Raw genomic sequence first — 17,370 nt, 5'->3', positions numbered from 1 at the left:
TATGGTTTGCCTCTCTACATGATTGTCCTTCTTGGGTGAAAACTTAAAAGGCAGATTTTAAGTCCTGTTACCAGTTTACAGGTTTTTGCAACTACACTAACCTAAAGAAAAGGGTTAATGAGGCTTCCAGAAACCATGCCACCTGTTTAGTTAAACATAATAAACACAAGAAGTTGTTATCTTACAGAAATTGCCTTTGTGTAGGCTTTTAACCTCTTAATTACACCCTTGAAAAGACTGCTGCTCTTCTGAAGGTTTCAAGAAATAACTCCTATTGTAAATCAGAAACCAATGCAAGAACCACCTTGTGAACAGAAAATTCCTAGACTGTATGAAAGAAGAAATTGAATCTCTGCACACCTTTATCTGACAGGCACAACCCAGTTTAAGCAAACAAAAGAATAATAGTCTTCTTTTGCTCAAAGAGGTCTCTTTCGCCAGTGATCGTCTTTCAGCTGATAGTGGCTTTTCTGTACAAACCCGTATCGTTCCATCTTGGGTCTGCTACACAGCTGTCTAAAGGTTTCTCCTGACCACTCCTATTCTCCCTCTGATTCAATTCTGTCACAAAACACCACTTCTTTACATAGAATACACAGTGTAACTATGTTTGGTTTACTTCTTCAGCTTCTTCACCTATGGAAAAGAGTATTTGCAAAAAAGAAAGGGTGAGACCGTCATTTTGTTTAGAAACTGTGCTGCAAATTCAACAGTCTCTTTCAGAGCAACAAAGGAACTCTTGTTTGCTTGGCTTATCGTGTTTTGGTCCAGAGTGTGTATAGAATGATGTGATCTCAGCAAGATTTTTTTTTGTTTGTTTAGCAGAAAGAAAATCTAATATAGTCACTAGACCAGCATTTTCTCATGACTTTTTAGAAGATCAAAGGAAAGAACTGTAACCTCAAAAGTATATGGCTCAGATATTTCAGTCTGTGTCTGGTCAATAAAGAAAAAAGGCACTGACCAAATAACAATTATAAGATAATTAATTCTTAAGGCTGTTTCACCTTGACAAACCTTAGTGAATACTTTGTATATTAAGGAGGTAAATATTGTTCAAGAGGGACATAAGCACCTGGGAGCTAAAACAGAATAGTATGTGCCTGTGTAGTGGTAAGTTACACACAGATGACAAAATTTTGCTAGAAATCAATACATTTCATTAATTCTGTTTTTCAGATTTTGGCTGAATTGGGTGTATGCAAAAGATGTTAACTTGCTGGTAGAACTTCTTTACACACAAAAAAAGAAGACAGCATGTTTAGCACAGTATGGTTCCCAATCAAAGTATCTCAACTGTAACCAGACTAGATAGCTTGGTATATGTGCTACCCTTGTCATTCTTAGACCAATGATGTGGTAATCGCTGCACACTGTAGCAACATTTTTTGCAATAGTTACTTAACTTCTCTGAAGACCTCTACAGGAAAATAATTTTATTTAAAAGTAATTCTGTGAAAATATATGATGATCAACTAAAGCACACAAAGTCAGCTGACGTTTTTGTATGTCCAAAGAAGAACATGCCTGGCTATTTTAAATCATCCAGATATTTATTTCTGTACATTCAAAGTCAGTAGATACTTTAGAAAATTTACCCATCTTTTTCTCCATCCTGCGTTGAGACAGCAAGAGTGGCTTTGTAGTTGGAAAATGTGAACTGCAATCGCAGTACAAGGCACTAATTATAATCAGTTGACCGAACAACAAAATAGCAGGAGGATTTCAGTAGAGGTAGATGTAAAGTCACGTCTCTGGGGAAAAGGCAATTCTCACTTGACATGACAAACTTCTGAGCAGCCATAAACATGCTAGGAATTGGTCTTGAAGTTGTAATAAGTGTGAAAATCATAGCTGAGTGTTCAGTAAGGGTTAAAAATTTAAATAAGACAAATGCTGGGGGGTTAGCCAGAAAGTGAATAAAAAGCATCCATAATTCCCCTCTGTAAGTCCAGTGTGTGTGGACACTCAATATTCTGTGGAGGTCTGGTTCCTCCCTGACTTGTCTCAAATCCGTTATCAAAGAAGTGGAAAGAAGTTCAGTACAGAGTGACAAAGATGACCAGATGCAGGGAATAGCTCCCACTAAGAAACAATTTAACATTAATGATTAATGAAGGTATGATAGAAGTCTATAAAATCTGGGGTACAACAACTGTTTATACCTTAGTCCTACATCTATCAGCATCTATTACCATCATGAGTGATTGTAAGTTCCAAGTACATTAGGGGAGGTAGTTCACCACAACTATGCAGAGTTAGCTGATCAGCAGATATTCTGCCATAGAAAATAATGGGTGTTATATTGGCTCAGAAAGCAATTGTATAAACTCAGAAAGAAACTCACAAACTCACAAAGAAAATCCTTTAAGACCTATTGAGTTCAAAGAAGCTGTTCAGTGAGTCCCAAGCTTTGGCAGATGGGACAGTTTACCAAGGGAGTATTATTATATTCTTCTTCTGACCTTTTAGTTTTCCTTTGGCATCTGCTGTTGAAAGCTGGATACTGGGCTAGGTCAGCTTTTAGCATGATGCGGTACAACTGTCCTTACGTTATGGGGCAGAAGCACATCAAAATAATTTCATTCATACCATGAAGCAGCCAATCCTCACTCCTGGTCTAGGAAATCTGGCAGGAGTTCTGTTAAAACTGAAGCTTGTGGACTGAGTCATCACGGCACAGTCAAGAACTATAAATATGGAGACCTGCCTGAAGCACAGAATATAATTAAGCATCCTCTAGTTCACTTTGTTTCATAAGTTAATAGTATTTTCCATATTGCTTAAAAAGAAAAAAATTACAGCAAACAAAAAACAAACCAACCAAGGGTTTCGTTTGGGATTCTTTCTTTTCTCCTGTAAAGAATCCTAACTAGAAACCAGGGGAAAGACCAGTGCTCAAGGGACCATATTCTTGACACAGAAAGTATTGCAGGGCAAGGGGTGTCTTCTCAGATGGTGAACCAGTATATAACACTGCAAATAAGCCACCAGTGTCATGAAATTACTGGAATGAAATCAGTCACTTTTGATGTTTAATTGAGAGTACAATTCTCTTGAAAAGGAACGCAAAGAGAGTTAAAAGGAGAAGTTGGTTCAGCATGTTATTGAGTGACATTAACAAGTAATTAATAGGTAATCTCATATACTATTGTTAATGTAGGCTTAGAAGTTGATTTATCAAGTGTACTCACAGAGACTGCAGGCTGTGTAAGTTCTGGAGTGCTTCAGTAGGAACCTGGCGTAGTTGGTTATTCTGCAGCATCCTACATTTCAAGTAGCACAAAAAAAAACAGAATCAACACAGTAAAGGTATTTTTTTTCTATTGCAAATTTTCTTTTGAGCTTACCTCCTTTGTACCGGTTTTACCTGAAGATTATAAGCAATTTACATAAATGCTCCATTCATCTGGCCTTTTCAAAATTCTGTTTCTCTACAAACCAAACAAGTACCCGTAGCACAACAGCCTTGCTAACAGCTACACATCAGCTTTAAGTGGGATCTTTAGAGCAGGTGAGGAAGTTAATAGATTAAATCTTACTTGCTTTTGATACGTTTTTATAGGTGTGAGCGCCTAATTGCCTCCAGTGATTCTGGAATTGTCATCCTCATTGGGGGTTGGACCTGATGATCTCTTGAGGTCCCTTCCAACTCCTACAATTCTGTGTTTCTGTGATCCTCATGTATTGATTTCTTTTTTCTTCTGCAATACTTCAGTGTTTAATTTTGATAAAGCTCTGAAGGACTGAGTCTTGAAATTTTGACTTGGGAAGATGCTACTATAGCCAACAGGATTTTTAAATGTATAAGGAGTTTATGATCTGTTTTGAATAAATTTTTCTCTGTAAGAATTACTAAACCTTTCCCAATGAAATTATTTTTCTCAAAAGAAAGGTTGCTTGCAATCTTTTAGCGTGCAAAGACAGAAAAATCATTTTTCATTCCAGTAGAAACTTTTCTTCACTTTGAGAATGGTTCCATTCACACTGCCTAATAGACTTGTTTGGACCAACTCCTACATATGTAAAAGGACTGCATTTGGGTGACGCTGACGTAGTACATGTCTTCAAAATGAGGCATATTGGGACATTGTATATGAAATCATTTTTTGGCAGGCTTAAAGCTCCTAGGGCCAACAAGAGCTACAGCTGGCCAACTTTAGAGTAGATGGAGTGGGAAGCCCTTCATACTTCTTTCCCACTTACATATCTTTGCAGTAGAGCTCTGTATATTTTTATAGTAGCATCTGGCTTAGCTTGACACTGCCTAGGAGGTTGGCATTCTTGCTAATAAAACAATTTCTATGAACTTTACTTTAGGCAAAGATCACCTCCAGTAGATATATAGTGAAATTTGGTCTGCTAATAATTTTTTATCAACCGTATATATTGTCTTATTACTCCAAGTAATATAGTGTCTAGTTATTTTAAATAATTTATCTTAGAGTAATTAGATTGCAAAGAATAAGATACAAAATAAGAACTGGATTTTCAATTACACTGTGTTCTACAATAATGATTTCCCCCACCCCAGCTCTCAAGAAAAGGAAAAGGCAATTTACCCCCACTTTTGTGTGATCATGAAAAGTCCAAAGGTATTTAGACCTGAACTCAGAACTTTTGAGACAATTAAAGAAACTATTAACTGAACCAATTTTTACCTTTGATATTGTACAGAGACATCTACTTGATGAGCAAGTTGTTTTTAGAATGCCATTAATGTTTTCCAACCTTTGTGTTTAGGATATTTTCTATATGAAAAAACAAAGATTTAATGATGTTCATATGTATCTTCACTTCAGCTGAATTGTTCAAAATGAGCTGATCAAAATATGTAATTTACTTGATCAAAACTTCACTGGTTAATTAGATCCCTGGAGCATTTAGGAAATCAGAAATATATCAAACAACACACAGTTTACTTACAGCACTTTAAGACTGAAAAGGCCAGCAAATGCTCCCTTAGGAATGTATGTCAAGCCATTTCCTGCAAGACGTCTGCAAAGTTTGAAAAAGGAAAAGAAAAAAAGAGTGAATACTTCTACTCTTCATGTGGAATTAATTTGGTTGTTAAAAAGTGCAACACAGCTATGTTTGAACGACTGATGCCAGAGGCAGTAGTTTAAGAGCCTTGTTTTGTCATTAATACACTTTTAAAAGCAAAAAATCAAGAGGAGCCCTTAACTGTACAGTTGATTTACTGACAGCTGGACTGCAGAGACAAAATGCAAGTTCATTATAAATCAAGCTTACATATATGGTTTAAAATGCATATCTACCTCTTCATAGTGTTCTTTTTAACCATTAGAGACTCAGTAACAAAAATACAGGTACACTGGCAGCAATAGCATCATTAGACTTACAGGCATGCACTCTTGGAATTGTGCACGTACAGTATTTGTGCACATTTAATAAAGCTCTGCGTTTAACAGATGTGCACATAGTATCAAAATATATTCATGCAGTAGTGATTACAGTTCATTTTACAATAACAACACATAAAACTTCTGTACTGGTGCAATCACAGTATTCCCTGTGAACAGACATGTAATAGTTTGTCTTAAAGTGTATTTGCTTAAATCTGTAGGGCTTTTTCCCCTATTTCTGTTGCATCCTCCTTCTCAGAATGCTTGCATATACTTTACAGACCTAGGTAAATACGACAAATACCTCTGTAAAGAACATTACCCAGCCAAAAAAAAAAAAAAAAAGCAATGTGTAAGATTTGTGCCTATGGAAGAGATTCTGTATTCTGTATTTGATGTGAAACAATGCCATTGGTATGTTCCCCACCAGTGGAACTCCAGAGCATCTTGCATTTACCCTCCTGACATTCCAGTCCATCAGGAATGTGCTAGGATACCCGTTCCACAGCTGGAAAACTGACTGGCTGAGGTCAGATTCCCAGTCAAGCTCCCCCAAGTGTGTGTCAGTAGAGCCATATTGTCTGCTCTTAGGTGGCCACAGTTGTGGGTTGGTGTGATCTGACCTTCGTATTTGCACACCAATTTAAGCCAAGTGGAATTGAAATTTCGCATCAGCTAAGATATTGCACATCAAAATTGCAGATGGCTACTGCAGGCCAGCTGGTGTGATGGCTGAGCTGACATTTGATTTGGCATCTGGCCCTTTAGGAAAGACCACTGGACTAGATCCACAAAATGCCTTAGGTATTGCGCTGCCAGAGAGGAACCTGCAGCATTGAAATTGGCATCAGAGTTGTTAATCCTGTTCATTGAAAAAGCCAGATGCTTACAACCTCCAACCCAAAGATGCAGCACCAACTGGTTCTTAAAATTCATCTTCCTTTGGAGCTTATTTGACCCAAGATAACTTCAGGTTCCTGGGCACACCTTCTCTTTAGACATCCTTTTTATACAGAAAACAAAAATTTGGCCATAGAGAAAGAAATTGTGATTCCAGATGCTAACTCCAAAGACTTTTCAGGCATCTTCGATTTGTGAAAAAGGACCTTCCCTGTACACACACACTTGTTGGGTGATAGGACCTGTGGCTCTTCCTTTGTGTGCTAGGCTAGGCATGCCAGATCAGTTCCCTGAAAAGAAACGTCGTTTGCAGATCACAGACTAGCAGAGGCTAGGGACCTCTCTAATGCTGATCTCAGTTATGATACGGAGTTTTGGAAAGACTATAGACTATTTAACCCCCTCAAAACTGTTATTTTGCTGATAGGACTGGATATGAGTCTGGACATGAATCAGAAAGTGAGGAGCTTGTAAAACTACTTAAAAAAAAAGAAGTAGGTACAAGTACTGAGGTTTCCACTTGCAGAAAAACATGCCTGCTTTGTGTGTCATATGTAAAACTCGATAAAGAGCCAAGAACTAAACTCCTATCTCCAAAGATTCAAGCTGGTGCTTCACCAGGCCACCATCCTTTCCTACGAATGGCCATGTTGCAGTGAATTTTGTAGTTGTTGCAATGCAAACTGCCACACACACATGTTCATACTGACACTTGGAACTGGACTGTTCTTTATTAAAAGCTAAGAATATCAGACCCTTTAAGAGCTCCTGGAGAAGGACGCTGGTATGGGAAGCATGCTCCTCCCTGCTCCAAATGCAGGACTGTGGCAATGTGATTGGGACAATGCCCAACCTTAAAGTTTTATTTCAATGTGTAATACTTTTCCCAGCTTAAGAACATCATCGTGTCTGTCTGTGGTAAGCCTTATAATATCTGGCTTTTTTTTAAAAAATTGACTGTTTTAATTTTTAAATTGGTTTTATGGTACCTGTGATGCATATCTAATATAATCGGAAGGAAATACCTATGCACAGAGACATGCGTATACATGCACATGCCACATGTCTCACTGACATTCAGCATGGTTTCAATGAGACTGTACTGCACTGGGTTGCATTTAAGCTAGTCTCTGATGGCCAGAATTTTTTCATTTAACTTTTCATTTAACTTTTTTTCCTGTTTCCTTCTGTGGTCAGGTTTTCTATCAAAAAAAGCCTGTCCTTGGGAGAAGATTTGCCAAAGTAAACTGTTGTCATTCTGATTGTAAGGTCCGTTTGCATTATCTGGCCACCCACAATGTACCACCCGAAGAGCACGATTTCTGCACGGCCCCATTTCCAACACCTTTCAGAGGAATATCTGAAGCTGACAGACAGGTATAAGCGAAGGATGCTGAACCATGTTCCCGAGATGTTTTGAACGATTGTTTCCTGCATTGTTAAACTGAGATGTAATTTTTCCTTCCTTTGTGTGTGTGTGTGTGTGCGTGCCTTTTTTTTCAGATTCCTAACCCCTTGTTTTGTATTCTGCTTCTTTTCCGTTTGGATCACAACTTCTCGACTACTAAATGTCTTGTACAGACACTTCAGACAGGAGAAACCACATGGTTTTGTATGCAGAGCTGCTGTATTTACTCCCAAGTTTTTCAAACCTCACGTCATTCTTGTAGTTCTGCTTTGATTTGATTTGATTTTCAGTTTGAAAAGAGCTCTCACTGATTTTGTAGACAGTGATTACTATAATTTATATGATATTTCTCTGCTTATGCAGCAGAGGATCATCTTCATCATGTATAGACCATCACATTTCAGTAGAGGACTAAATCAAATGTATTGCAAATGATCAAATACACATATGTTTGTGCCGTTCTCTTACCAGGCAAACTGACAGTGTCAGGAAAGGTAGACTTCTGGCAATATTTATTTTCTACATAATGATGTTGTCTGACCTGCAGTTACCAAAGTAAATTCTTTCTCACAACACCCTTTACATGACTTTCCATGGAATCAAAGTCAGGCAAACCACCTATCCACTCCCAGGATGCTCCATGAGACCACTTCTGAACACTGGCACAACAGCAGTATCTTCCTTTCCCAGTTCTTTGGAATTCCCCAGCATTGTGTGATTTGGAAAAAATAAGCAATAATGATTCATTGGTCTCATTATCTAATTCTTTCAATATTCTTGGATGAAAGTTAGCACACCAGATCTTTAAGACATACTGCAAAGCTCATTCAGTCTGGCTTATTTGTTCCCAATGTTCTTAATGTCTTCCTTGTGGCTTTTTTTTTTTTTTTCTTGCTATTACTATGTTTATTTTCTCAGTCTTGGCATAGGGGAAAATGAATCCCCTTGTTGACACTACAGGTATCTATCAAGCATTTGTCAGAGTTTACTCTTCTCCATTTCAGGGATTTTATTTTCCATTACCCTAAACTATTTGAGGGAAGCTGCCCAGTACTTTTACTGAACTTTGGATGGACTTTGGGTACTGATTTCAGTCTGGATGGATATTGCTTTCCCTGAACAGATGAGGATGGACATCCTATCTGTCTCTACGGTTCAGTATTTAGTTATGATTTCAGAAAGCAGGAACGAGCTAGCTTGTTCGATGCACTTACATAACCAAATGGCTGGCTTCCATTATTTGAAGAACTTTGAATTTCAATTTAAAAAAAAAAAAAAATCATTGTTATTTCCAGCATTTCTGAGATTTATTACTTTGGAAATATCACATTAAATAAATTCAGACTCAAAGGCATCACATCTCTTTAATGAAAAGGTAATCAATAGTACACAGTATTACTGACTTTGGATCACATTTTTAAAGCTGCAATACTTTAGAACTAGATTTTACTTATGCTGCTTCATTTCTCTTGCAAACTAATGGAGGCTGGAAAACTTAAGGGGATGTGTCACCATATGCTTCCCTTGCTACCTGCTTCTTGACACTCTTGAAGACAAGATACCGGGCTACTTTTGGCTTAAGCACAGGGTAAGTGTTTATGCTACTGCATATTTCTTTCTGAAAGATGTGAAATAAATGAGCTGACAGAAAAGCATGTTGCCTCTATCCTTTCAAATGGCAGCAACTTACAAAATGTGTTTCAATGCTGTTCAGCCCAGCTGGCAATCTCTGCTCAATGTTGGAACGGTTGCAGTGCTACAGGTCAGGTTCGTGTCCTGTTCTCAGATCTAAGAAAAGGCGGATCTGGTGTCTCCTCTGAGTATTCCTCATCTGTTTATCCCTTTTACTTTGTATTCTGACTTCTCCTGCAGTACCACAGTTCTTAGAAATGGTGGTCCCCACATCAGGAGAACATTCCTAAAGACAACACAACTAATGAGGCACCCACAGAAAGTTCTGAAAATGATCTGAACCTTTTTGTTTTCCATCTATTGGTGCCCACGTCTGAAAAGAACAGCTTTTTCCTCAGAAAGAAGCAAATAAACAGTTGTGACTGAACGCAGTCAAGTATTTCCATTTCAAGTACAAGATTTTTTTTCACCAACTCAAAACTGCTTTGTGTGTGCATGTTTTCTGCATCAAAACAAGTGCTGCCTGGTGCCAAGCCTCTTCTCATTACCTGCTGGGATGTAACGTGAACTTCAAACACTAAGAAGTCTTCTCTCTACAGCTAATGAACTGTGTCGCTTAACAAAAAAGCACCTTTTCCCCACCTACTAGAAACTGTTGCAAACCTAACCTAGCTACTCCTCACTGTCTGCAGCAAACAGTGACAGTAGGATATGGATAGGTGGCTGCTTTTCTTCTTTTTTTAAGATCTAGTCCAAAAAATGCTGAACAAACACCTGTAAAGTGTATTTCAAAATCTGGTAATATCAAAATCATAGGAAAGATATGAAAGGAAGATAATCATCTCCTTTTGAAACAGCATTCATTTATATTAATTAACACCCATGCTGTGTTCTAACAAGACTAGCACAAAGGAATTTTCTTCAACAAGTGACTGATCAAATCCTGCAAGGTGTAGAAATGTAGGAGAAGAGATGTTACTCTGTGTCTTGATATGGCTCAAGATATAGCAGGCATAAGCATTACAGAAAGAGTTAAGTTGCACTGTTAAGACGTGAGAATCCAGTGAATTCTCTTTTAATTCTCCTTCTGAACAGACACAGTTAAGTAGGACCCCATTACAATCAAACTTAAAATAAATATATTGGACTCATTATTATGCTGGTAATCTACAGGAGCAATACCAGATTATGTTACTAGACTAGTGCCAATGCATGTCCTTTAATAAAGATTGGATTACATACCACAGACTAAAGATCCTTAATCACTACTGCTGCATTGTATTTAATCACTCTTCATGCTGTTTGCTCATATGTGTTTCAATATTTTATACATAATATAACTACGAGTGCAACTCATAATCATCTTTCACTGTGCCAAGATATTGAAGGATATCAACAAAGGTAATTCCCCGCTATCTGGCATTTATCTCCCTTTGACTCTGCATTTTACTTCTGACCATTATTTCGTTGATTTTATTTGAGGAATGAGAACAAAGACTGCATGTACTAAGACAATGACATTATGAATTTGGTCATATGAAAATACATACATGTAAATGTAAATTTAAAGATGGGTAGGTTATCATCAATAATATTACAACTCAGTTTTACATTTACCTGTTTACTCTGAAAACATGTTCCATTCCTTATTTGCTACACTATATTCTACAGCTAACAGAAAATTGAAAGGAATTATAGAGACAAACCTAGAGAAGAAAAAAAATAGGTGAAAAAAAAATCTTTGTTCTTATGAATAGAAATTGGAAGTATAGAAAGCCTGAGACAGTGAAAAATTCCTACAGCTGGGTCAGTTCTGCTGCTCTGCAGTACTAATGTTGCTGAATTTGGTGCTAAAATGTTAATATCACACATACAGAATTTCCTTAACATTTATGAAATTGTGAATTGTCTCTTTTATACCTTGGGTACAGATAAGAAATCCTTTTGTAATTCAAAACTTCTTTCTTTAAAACCTGATCCCTCCTCTCCAACTGCCATAATTGTTCTGAGTAACCGATAAAGGTAAGTGTTGAAATCGTAGTCCCATTGATGTCTGTGAAAAAATTTGTGTTGACATAAGTAGAAACAGGACTCATTCCTGCATCATGCCTCAGTATCGTATCTGCCAGTGATTCACCTCTTCTCCTACAAGTCGCAGTAGCACTAATACCAGTATTAGAACTACAGTCTACATTTCCAATGAAGGAAGCTTCACTTTCTGGAAACACAATCTGGAAGCATAACACGAAAATGCATATTTCAATTTTTATTTCCTTAAAAAACTTATTTTTGATATATAAAAAACATAGCTGTTGTTCAAGGAAGGATTACTCCTCTTGAATCTTTTGTTTTGATTTTTTTTCCTTTCAAACTTAACCAAAGACTTGCATGTGCACAATACATACACTACACATTCATATAGCTTAACTACAAAAATATATACGGAATATATCACATATATTTCTATGATTATAGCTTTCGACAGTTTACATACACATCATTAAAGAGATAACGCTAAATGTTCTTGCTTATCACCTTCAAATAGCTCCGATAATATGGACACATATCCAGAAGTCAACTAAAAAATTGAGATTAGAGTTCAATTTTATATTTATTAATGATTATTCTTGGGCAATAGAAATGTATGAATTGATGGGTGATTAATTACTGCGTTAATTATTAATTAATTAATGTATGATATCAGTGTATATCTTCCAAAATGTTTTTGAAGAATTAGTTTGTTAGATGAGGAATTTAAATGTTACTCTATGTTTTAATTATCTTTTTATATTTCAATCTGTCATGTTAATTAAAACTGTAATCATTACAGTAATATAAAAAGAAATGTGGGTCAAATGATATATTAAAAAATCTGATGCTCAGAGAGATCAAAGAAAAAATATATAAAGATACTCTCCTTTCTTTAAAAAAGGGGAGGGGAGTGTGCAAGTCATAATTGTGCTGTACATTATGCTTATTGCTACTTACAGTTTAGTAGGAAATTCAAATATAACACAGTTTGCTCTTGCTTTAGGGCCTAATTGCCTTTTAAAATGCATGTGCCAAATTCTCAGAGGGTGTAAACTGGAACAACTCCAACTGACCTCAAGCAGTTGGAATGAAATCAGTGTGTATTTGATCTTGAACTGGCTTTGATAAAAGAGATCTCAGATTTTTGTCAGTTAAGGATGTGGTCTAAAACATACTATTTTTTTCTCCACTTATAAAAGGGAGAGCCTCTTTCTGCACCTGGCATGATCCAACAGTGTGTTCCAGCAACTGCTAAGGATAGCTGATCTCTCCTTTCATGAAGGTGTCCAAGGCTGAGAACAAACCGCTTTGCTCTCAGTGCAACAGCAGCCAGCTCCCTTCCACAGGGCTCTAACAGTGAGTGGCCTTTTGCTACACAGGCGGCTGGGTACCTGCCCTCTGACTTACAGCATGGTGAGTTGTTAGGAGATACTCCAACATCAGCCAGGAAATCCCATGTTGATTCCCAGGAGCGGATTCCAAAGATACCAGCAATAAAAGAGTGAACTTTACCACCACGTTTGAAGAATGCTGTCACCAAATCACTAGTCCCAGAATAATCTTCAATTTGTTATAATACTTTAAGTGTTACAACAAGATGGAGCAACAAATGGTAGGTCAGATACATTACATTTCCTAGTTTGGGTCTTTCAAGCAATTAAGTAATACCAAAGAACTACTGGAGAAATTACTACTAGCCCTGTTTGGAAATTAAAAACAAAACAAAACAAAACCTACCAACAACTTAGAGATAAGAACTGTGCTTGTGAACTTATTAGATACAGATGTAATATTGACTGAACTCAGTATTCATAATACTAAGTGAAAAAATGAACAGTATAGGTATCAGCACCAATCACTGCTCTGAAATCAAGCAGCCTAAAAACAGGTTGAATTTCCACTGACAAAAGATTATTTCTGCATATTTGCTACTGCAGTACATGCACAACATGGAAGACTTAAATTAAAATCCTGCCTCAGGATCTACAGATACATAGCACATTTAATAAAGCATAGTTTCACTTAAGTTAATTAAGTATAATTTCATTATCTGTATCGATCGCGAAACACGAAAAGCTCTTCCTGTGTCTTTATTTGATAGTGTCAACTAGTTCCTAATGAATATTGCTGGATAATAAATTACAAGTTCCAGAAAGAACTTAAAAGTTACAAGCTGAAAATATACTTAATGTGCATTCAGTAAGAGCAATGCAGCATTATTGACAAGGCTTCTTGGATATCGACATAGAGCATTCATTGCTCTTACTTGCATGTGTATCCTACTATTTTCACTTCTCTTTTATCTTGTTCTCCTCATCCTCACCCCTTCTGCCCCTTTACAGCCCAGATACACAGCAGCGTCAAGGCTGCTCCCTGCAACTTGCGTTAACATTGCAAGAGTAATTGTTTGTCAGCACACTGTTCTACAAGCAGTGCAAGCTGCTCTCATTTAGTAAGGCATTTTCCGCATTGTTTGTCTTCTTTTTGTTACTCATCTTGTCATTATGGATAACACAGAGAAAGGGCAGTCTGGAGAGGGGACACAGCCACACAGCAAAGCTCTTTGTTGTTCCTCAGCTTGGTGGCATCAAAGGGACCACGACAGAGGCAGTGGCAGCTCCAGAGCCATCGGGGCCCTTTTTGGTGAATGCAAATGCCCAAAGCTGTCATCTTGTGCAGCAGGAATCTTCCCTGCTCGGCTTTGCTCTTTTTAAGCAAATCAAACCAAATGTGTATGTAAAAAACAGGGGAGAAAACTACTGTAGTTGCTTCCAATTGATTAATTGGATAAATACCTTCTCACTGTTTTTACTGGTGTATGGTTAGTTTCAAAAGGACTGGTGCACTTCCCCCTGTCAGGGCTTTCAGTGCCTCCCTGTCTGTCTCAATGCAAAGCTGTGGAGCCCCAGTCCTGAGTTATCACCAAAGTCTGTCCTACTGCAGTGGAATTTACGATGTGCCCCTGGCTGCTTGCCTGGCTGGTGACAGATACAGCTCACCGATAAACACTGCGTATTGAGCACAGCGGCGTGTTCTGAACAGATCACCTCTACATGTGATATGTGGGTACGAAGGGAAGAAATTAAATTCACAACTTATGTGCCAGCTATCGCGCAGCACCTGAATTACCTAAAGGATTGTAAGTCTTTTAGCAGTGACTGTTCTGGAGACATTCACTGATGGAGATGGCACAAGCCAATTTCCACCAGGAACAGCTCCCGTAAAACCTGCTGTGCAAAACCCATAAAACTGATATTTAAGTGACATCGGAAGGATGTGTGTGGACAGTTTAAGGCACTACCTGATACCCCATTTTTACTTCTGCTGTGCGTGTCCATTGCAGGTGTTTTTACTTTTTTGCTTTGGAGGTTTCTAAGTCTAAGCAGATTATTTGGGAAAGACTTTGTTATTTAAGCATCTCGTCCAAAGTATGTTCAAGTAAATTAACATTCCCCCACTTTCTCCAAAACGTTTTGGACTATGGCTGCAGCACTTATGTTTACTACCAAGTTCCATAATAGTAAGAAGAGCAGAACGATTTTTCAGTGCTAGCCATAATGAGCCTGTATCAGCATGAAAATAAAGATGGTATACGACCCCAGAAGCCAATGGTCTCAGTTTTCAAAGACACAAATGACTAGAGAGCTCAATCCCACCACTCCAAGGCAGGGGGGAAAAGAACACCTAATTCCCACCACCAGTTTTGAAAACCTTTTTGTAGGAAGAGAGAGCAAACAGACAGAGAAGCAAAAGGAAAACAATAAATAAGAACAGGTGTTAATGAACTATGCCTGGTTATTTAGGACATCATTTTCATATATACAGTGGCTGCTTGACCACAACATGGAGGGATTTCCACAGAAATGATGGTGAGGGTTGCAAAATATCAAAATATGTCTGTTTTGCATTGTATCTATAATTCTGCACTTCAGTATTTTAATAAGATCCATTTTAAAGGCACTTCTGCTTGAGTAACTGATGTAATAATATTGTGGGCAATGTGAAAAACTGTGGACATGTATGTAATTCTCTCCAAGTTTTTTTTTTTTTTTTTTTTTTTTTTTAAGAAATAATGTGTTTTGGTAAACTTTACTGTATCTATATGTAGGTTACAATTAATTTAAGATGACTTTCTCACTTGATTTTGTTAAATGGTCTTACTCTGTAGGTAAAATAAATGCAATAAAACAATCCCGGTTTTGTTCCTTTCTTTGTTAAAATATTTAATTTGTTGAAATACAGCAATGACCTAAAAATTACTTGGAGTTTTGCTCATCTATGGAGTGTTCCTGTGTTTAGAATTGAAATAAAAGCTTTGTATATATGTGTGTATGCACATATATTTATATTATTATATAGGAATACATGTATTTATACTTATATGTGAAGATAATTCTAGTTGGAGATATTTGTAGTTAAGTCTATTTCAAATAGTTTTAAATGATTATTGGCTTTCTTCCTCACTCTTCACAGAGATATTAATTTATAAAATAAAACAGTTTCAGGCACTGCTTTGAAGTGTTAGTAATCCCAAAATGATATGTCTACATTCAGAGGGAGTTGTCTGTTAAACTCTTAAGAGCCCTAGCCTAGGTAATTCTGTACACTTTCTAAAAAGTTTTTTTTTTTTTTTTAATGCAATACTCTAACTTATTGCTCTATTAATACAGACATACTAAACATGATGTAGAATGACATACATCTAGAAAAACACACAGGATTGAGTCTTGGGCTCAGTCATACTGATAAATATCTGCTGTTATTCTGAATTTATAATGAAGAATTTTACTTAATGGTGTACAAGTCCATGCAAAGCAACTTGCTGATAATCAAGAAGCTGAAGCATATTTTTTTTCTTGGTGGGAGTTCTATCATATGCATTTTAAGAAAAAATGATGGTCCTGAAAGGCCTGAAAGGTCCATCATTTTCACAAACAGAAGATCTTGCTCAAAACTAAACTTTTTAGGGGCTGGAACAGTTCAGTTTTCAAAGTAACACGATGTTTTCCAAGATTTTAGGAGGAAGAAGCACCTCAAAAATACAGCATAGTTTCAATATGTATGTGATCAATAAATACCAGGCATGATCGTCACAACTGCAAGAATGCTGCTTGCAGAGGTGTCTAACCTTGGCTGGAAGAGTGGATCAGAGTCAGCCTAGATGGTCAGAATTAGCTCAACAGATCTGGCTTATACATCCCTGCTTTGGAGTCAAAAAAATTACTTTGACTCTCTTAATAAAATCTCAGCTCTTTTTGGTTAATGACCTGTAAGTATTGCCAAACCACGGATCCAGGACATAACATCTATGCTAAATCTCAGTGGATCAATTGCTAGCCTTTATCAGATTTTTGAACTAGGCTTCTAATAAAGGGATTACTAACACATTTTTCAACATTAAAAAGCCCTAGAAAATGCATTTTTAAGCTCCTGCTATTTTTCTATTTCAAAGAGTGGGTGGCCATTTCTGAGATGCATTTTAACTTCATGGAGACATCGCTTTGGTCTAAAGATCTTGTAAAATCTTATTTTACAATGTCTGTATTACAGACCAAGTTAGGTTTTACAGTTGTCCCATTTATGTAGCTGAGTAACATTAACAAGACAGAAATTCCAGGTAAGCTGGGAATAAAAATCATGCAGTAATGCCTGGATGAGCAAAATAATTTTAATACATATGGTCACTGCTCAAAAACGAGTATGAAAGGAGCATGGGAACTACAGCGGTTGTTACTCCCTACTTCAAAACTGAATATCCAATTCCCTTTCTATTGTCTATACTTTTTTTCTGAGTAATACTAGACTGAATTGTATTATGTGGCTCTGAAGACCACAGACGCTCTCAGCACATTGGGTTTGAATTTGCCTTAAGAACCAGTAATCAGTTACCTCACATCTTCAAAGGCTTCACCTTTCTATGGTTATTTGGAAAGTGAATACGAACAGGAAGGCTGTCACAAAACAGCATCAGAATGATTAACTCGTGTGAAACAAATGGAGGAGCTGACAGTGGGCATGTATGGCAAAACACAG

General features: G+C 37.1%; 1 protein-coding gene across 3 annotated transcripts in view; it reads right to left on the bottom strand.

The window, feature by feature from the left end:
* LGR5 (leucine rich repeat containing G protein-coupled receptor 5) overlaps positions 1–17,370 on the bottom strand; it is a 91,969-nt gene that overhangs the window by 36,390 nt on the left and 38,209 nt on the right. For all 3 annotated transcript variants that reach the window (XM_038164888.2, XM_038164891.2, XM_072034948.1), the window contains exons 3-4: positions 4,927–4,998; positions 3,195–3,266 (exon numbers count right to left, since the gene is read on the bottom strand). In XM_038164888.2, the coding sequence (XP_038020816.1) occupies positions 3,195–3,266; positions 4,927–4,998 (144 nt within the window). The remainder of the gene's footprint in view (positions 1–3,194; positions 3,267–4,926; positions 4,999–17,370) is intronic.

This window comes from Anas platyrhynchos, chromosome 1 (assembly GCF_047663525.1).
Source record: "Anas platyrhynchos isolate ZD024472 breed Pekin duck chromosome 1, IASCAAS_PekinDuck_T2T, whole genome shotgun sequence".
NCBI classification, from domain to species: domain Eukaryota; kingdom Metazoa; phylum Chordata; class Aves; order Anseriformes; family Anatidae; genus Anas; species Anas platyrhynchos.
This window is presented reverse-complemented; position numbering and strand designations above follow the sequence as displayed.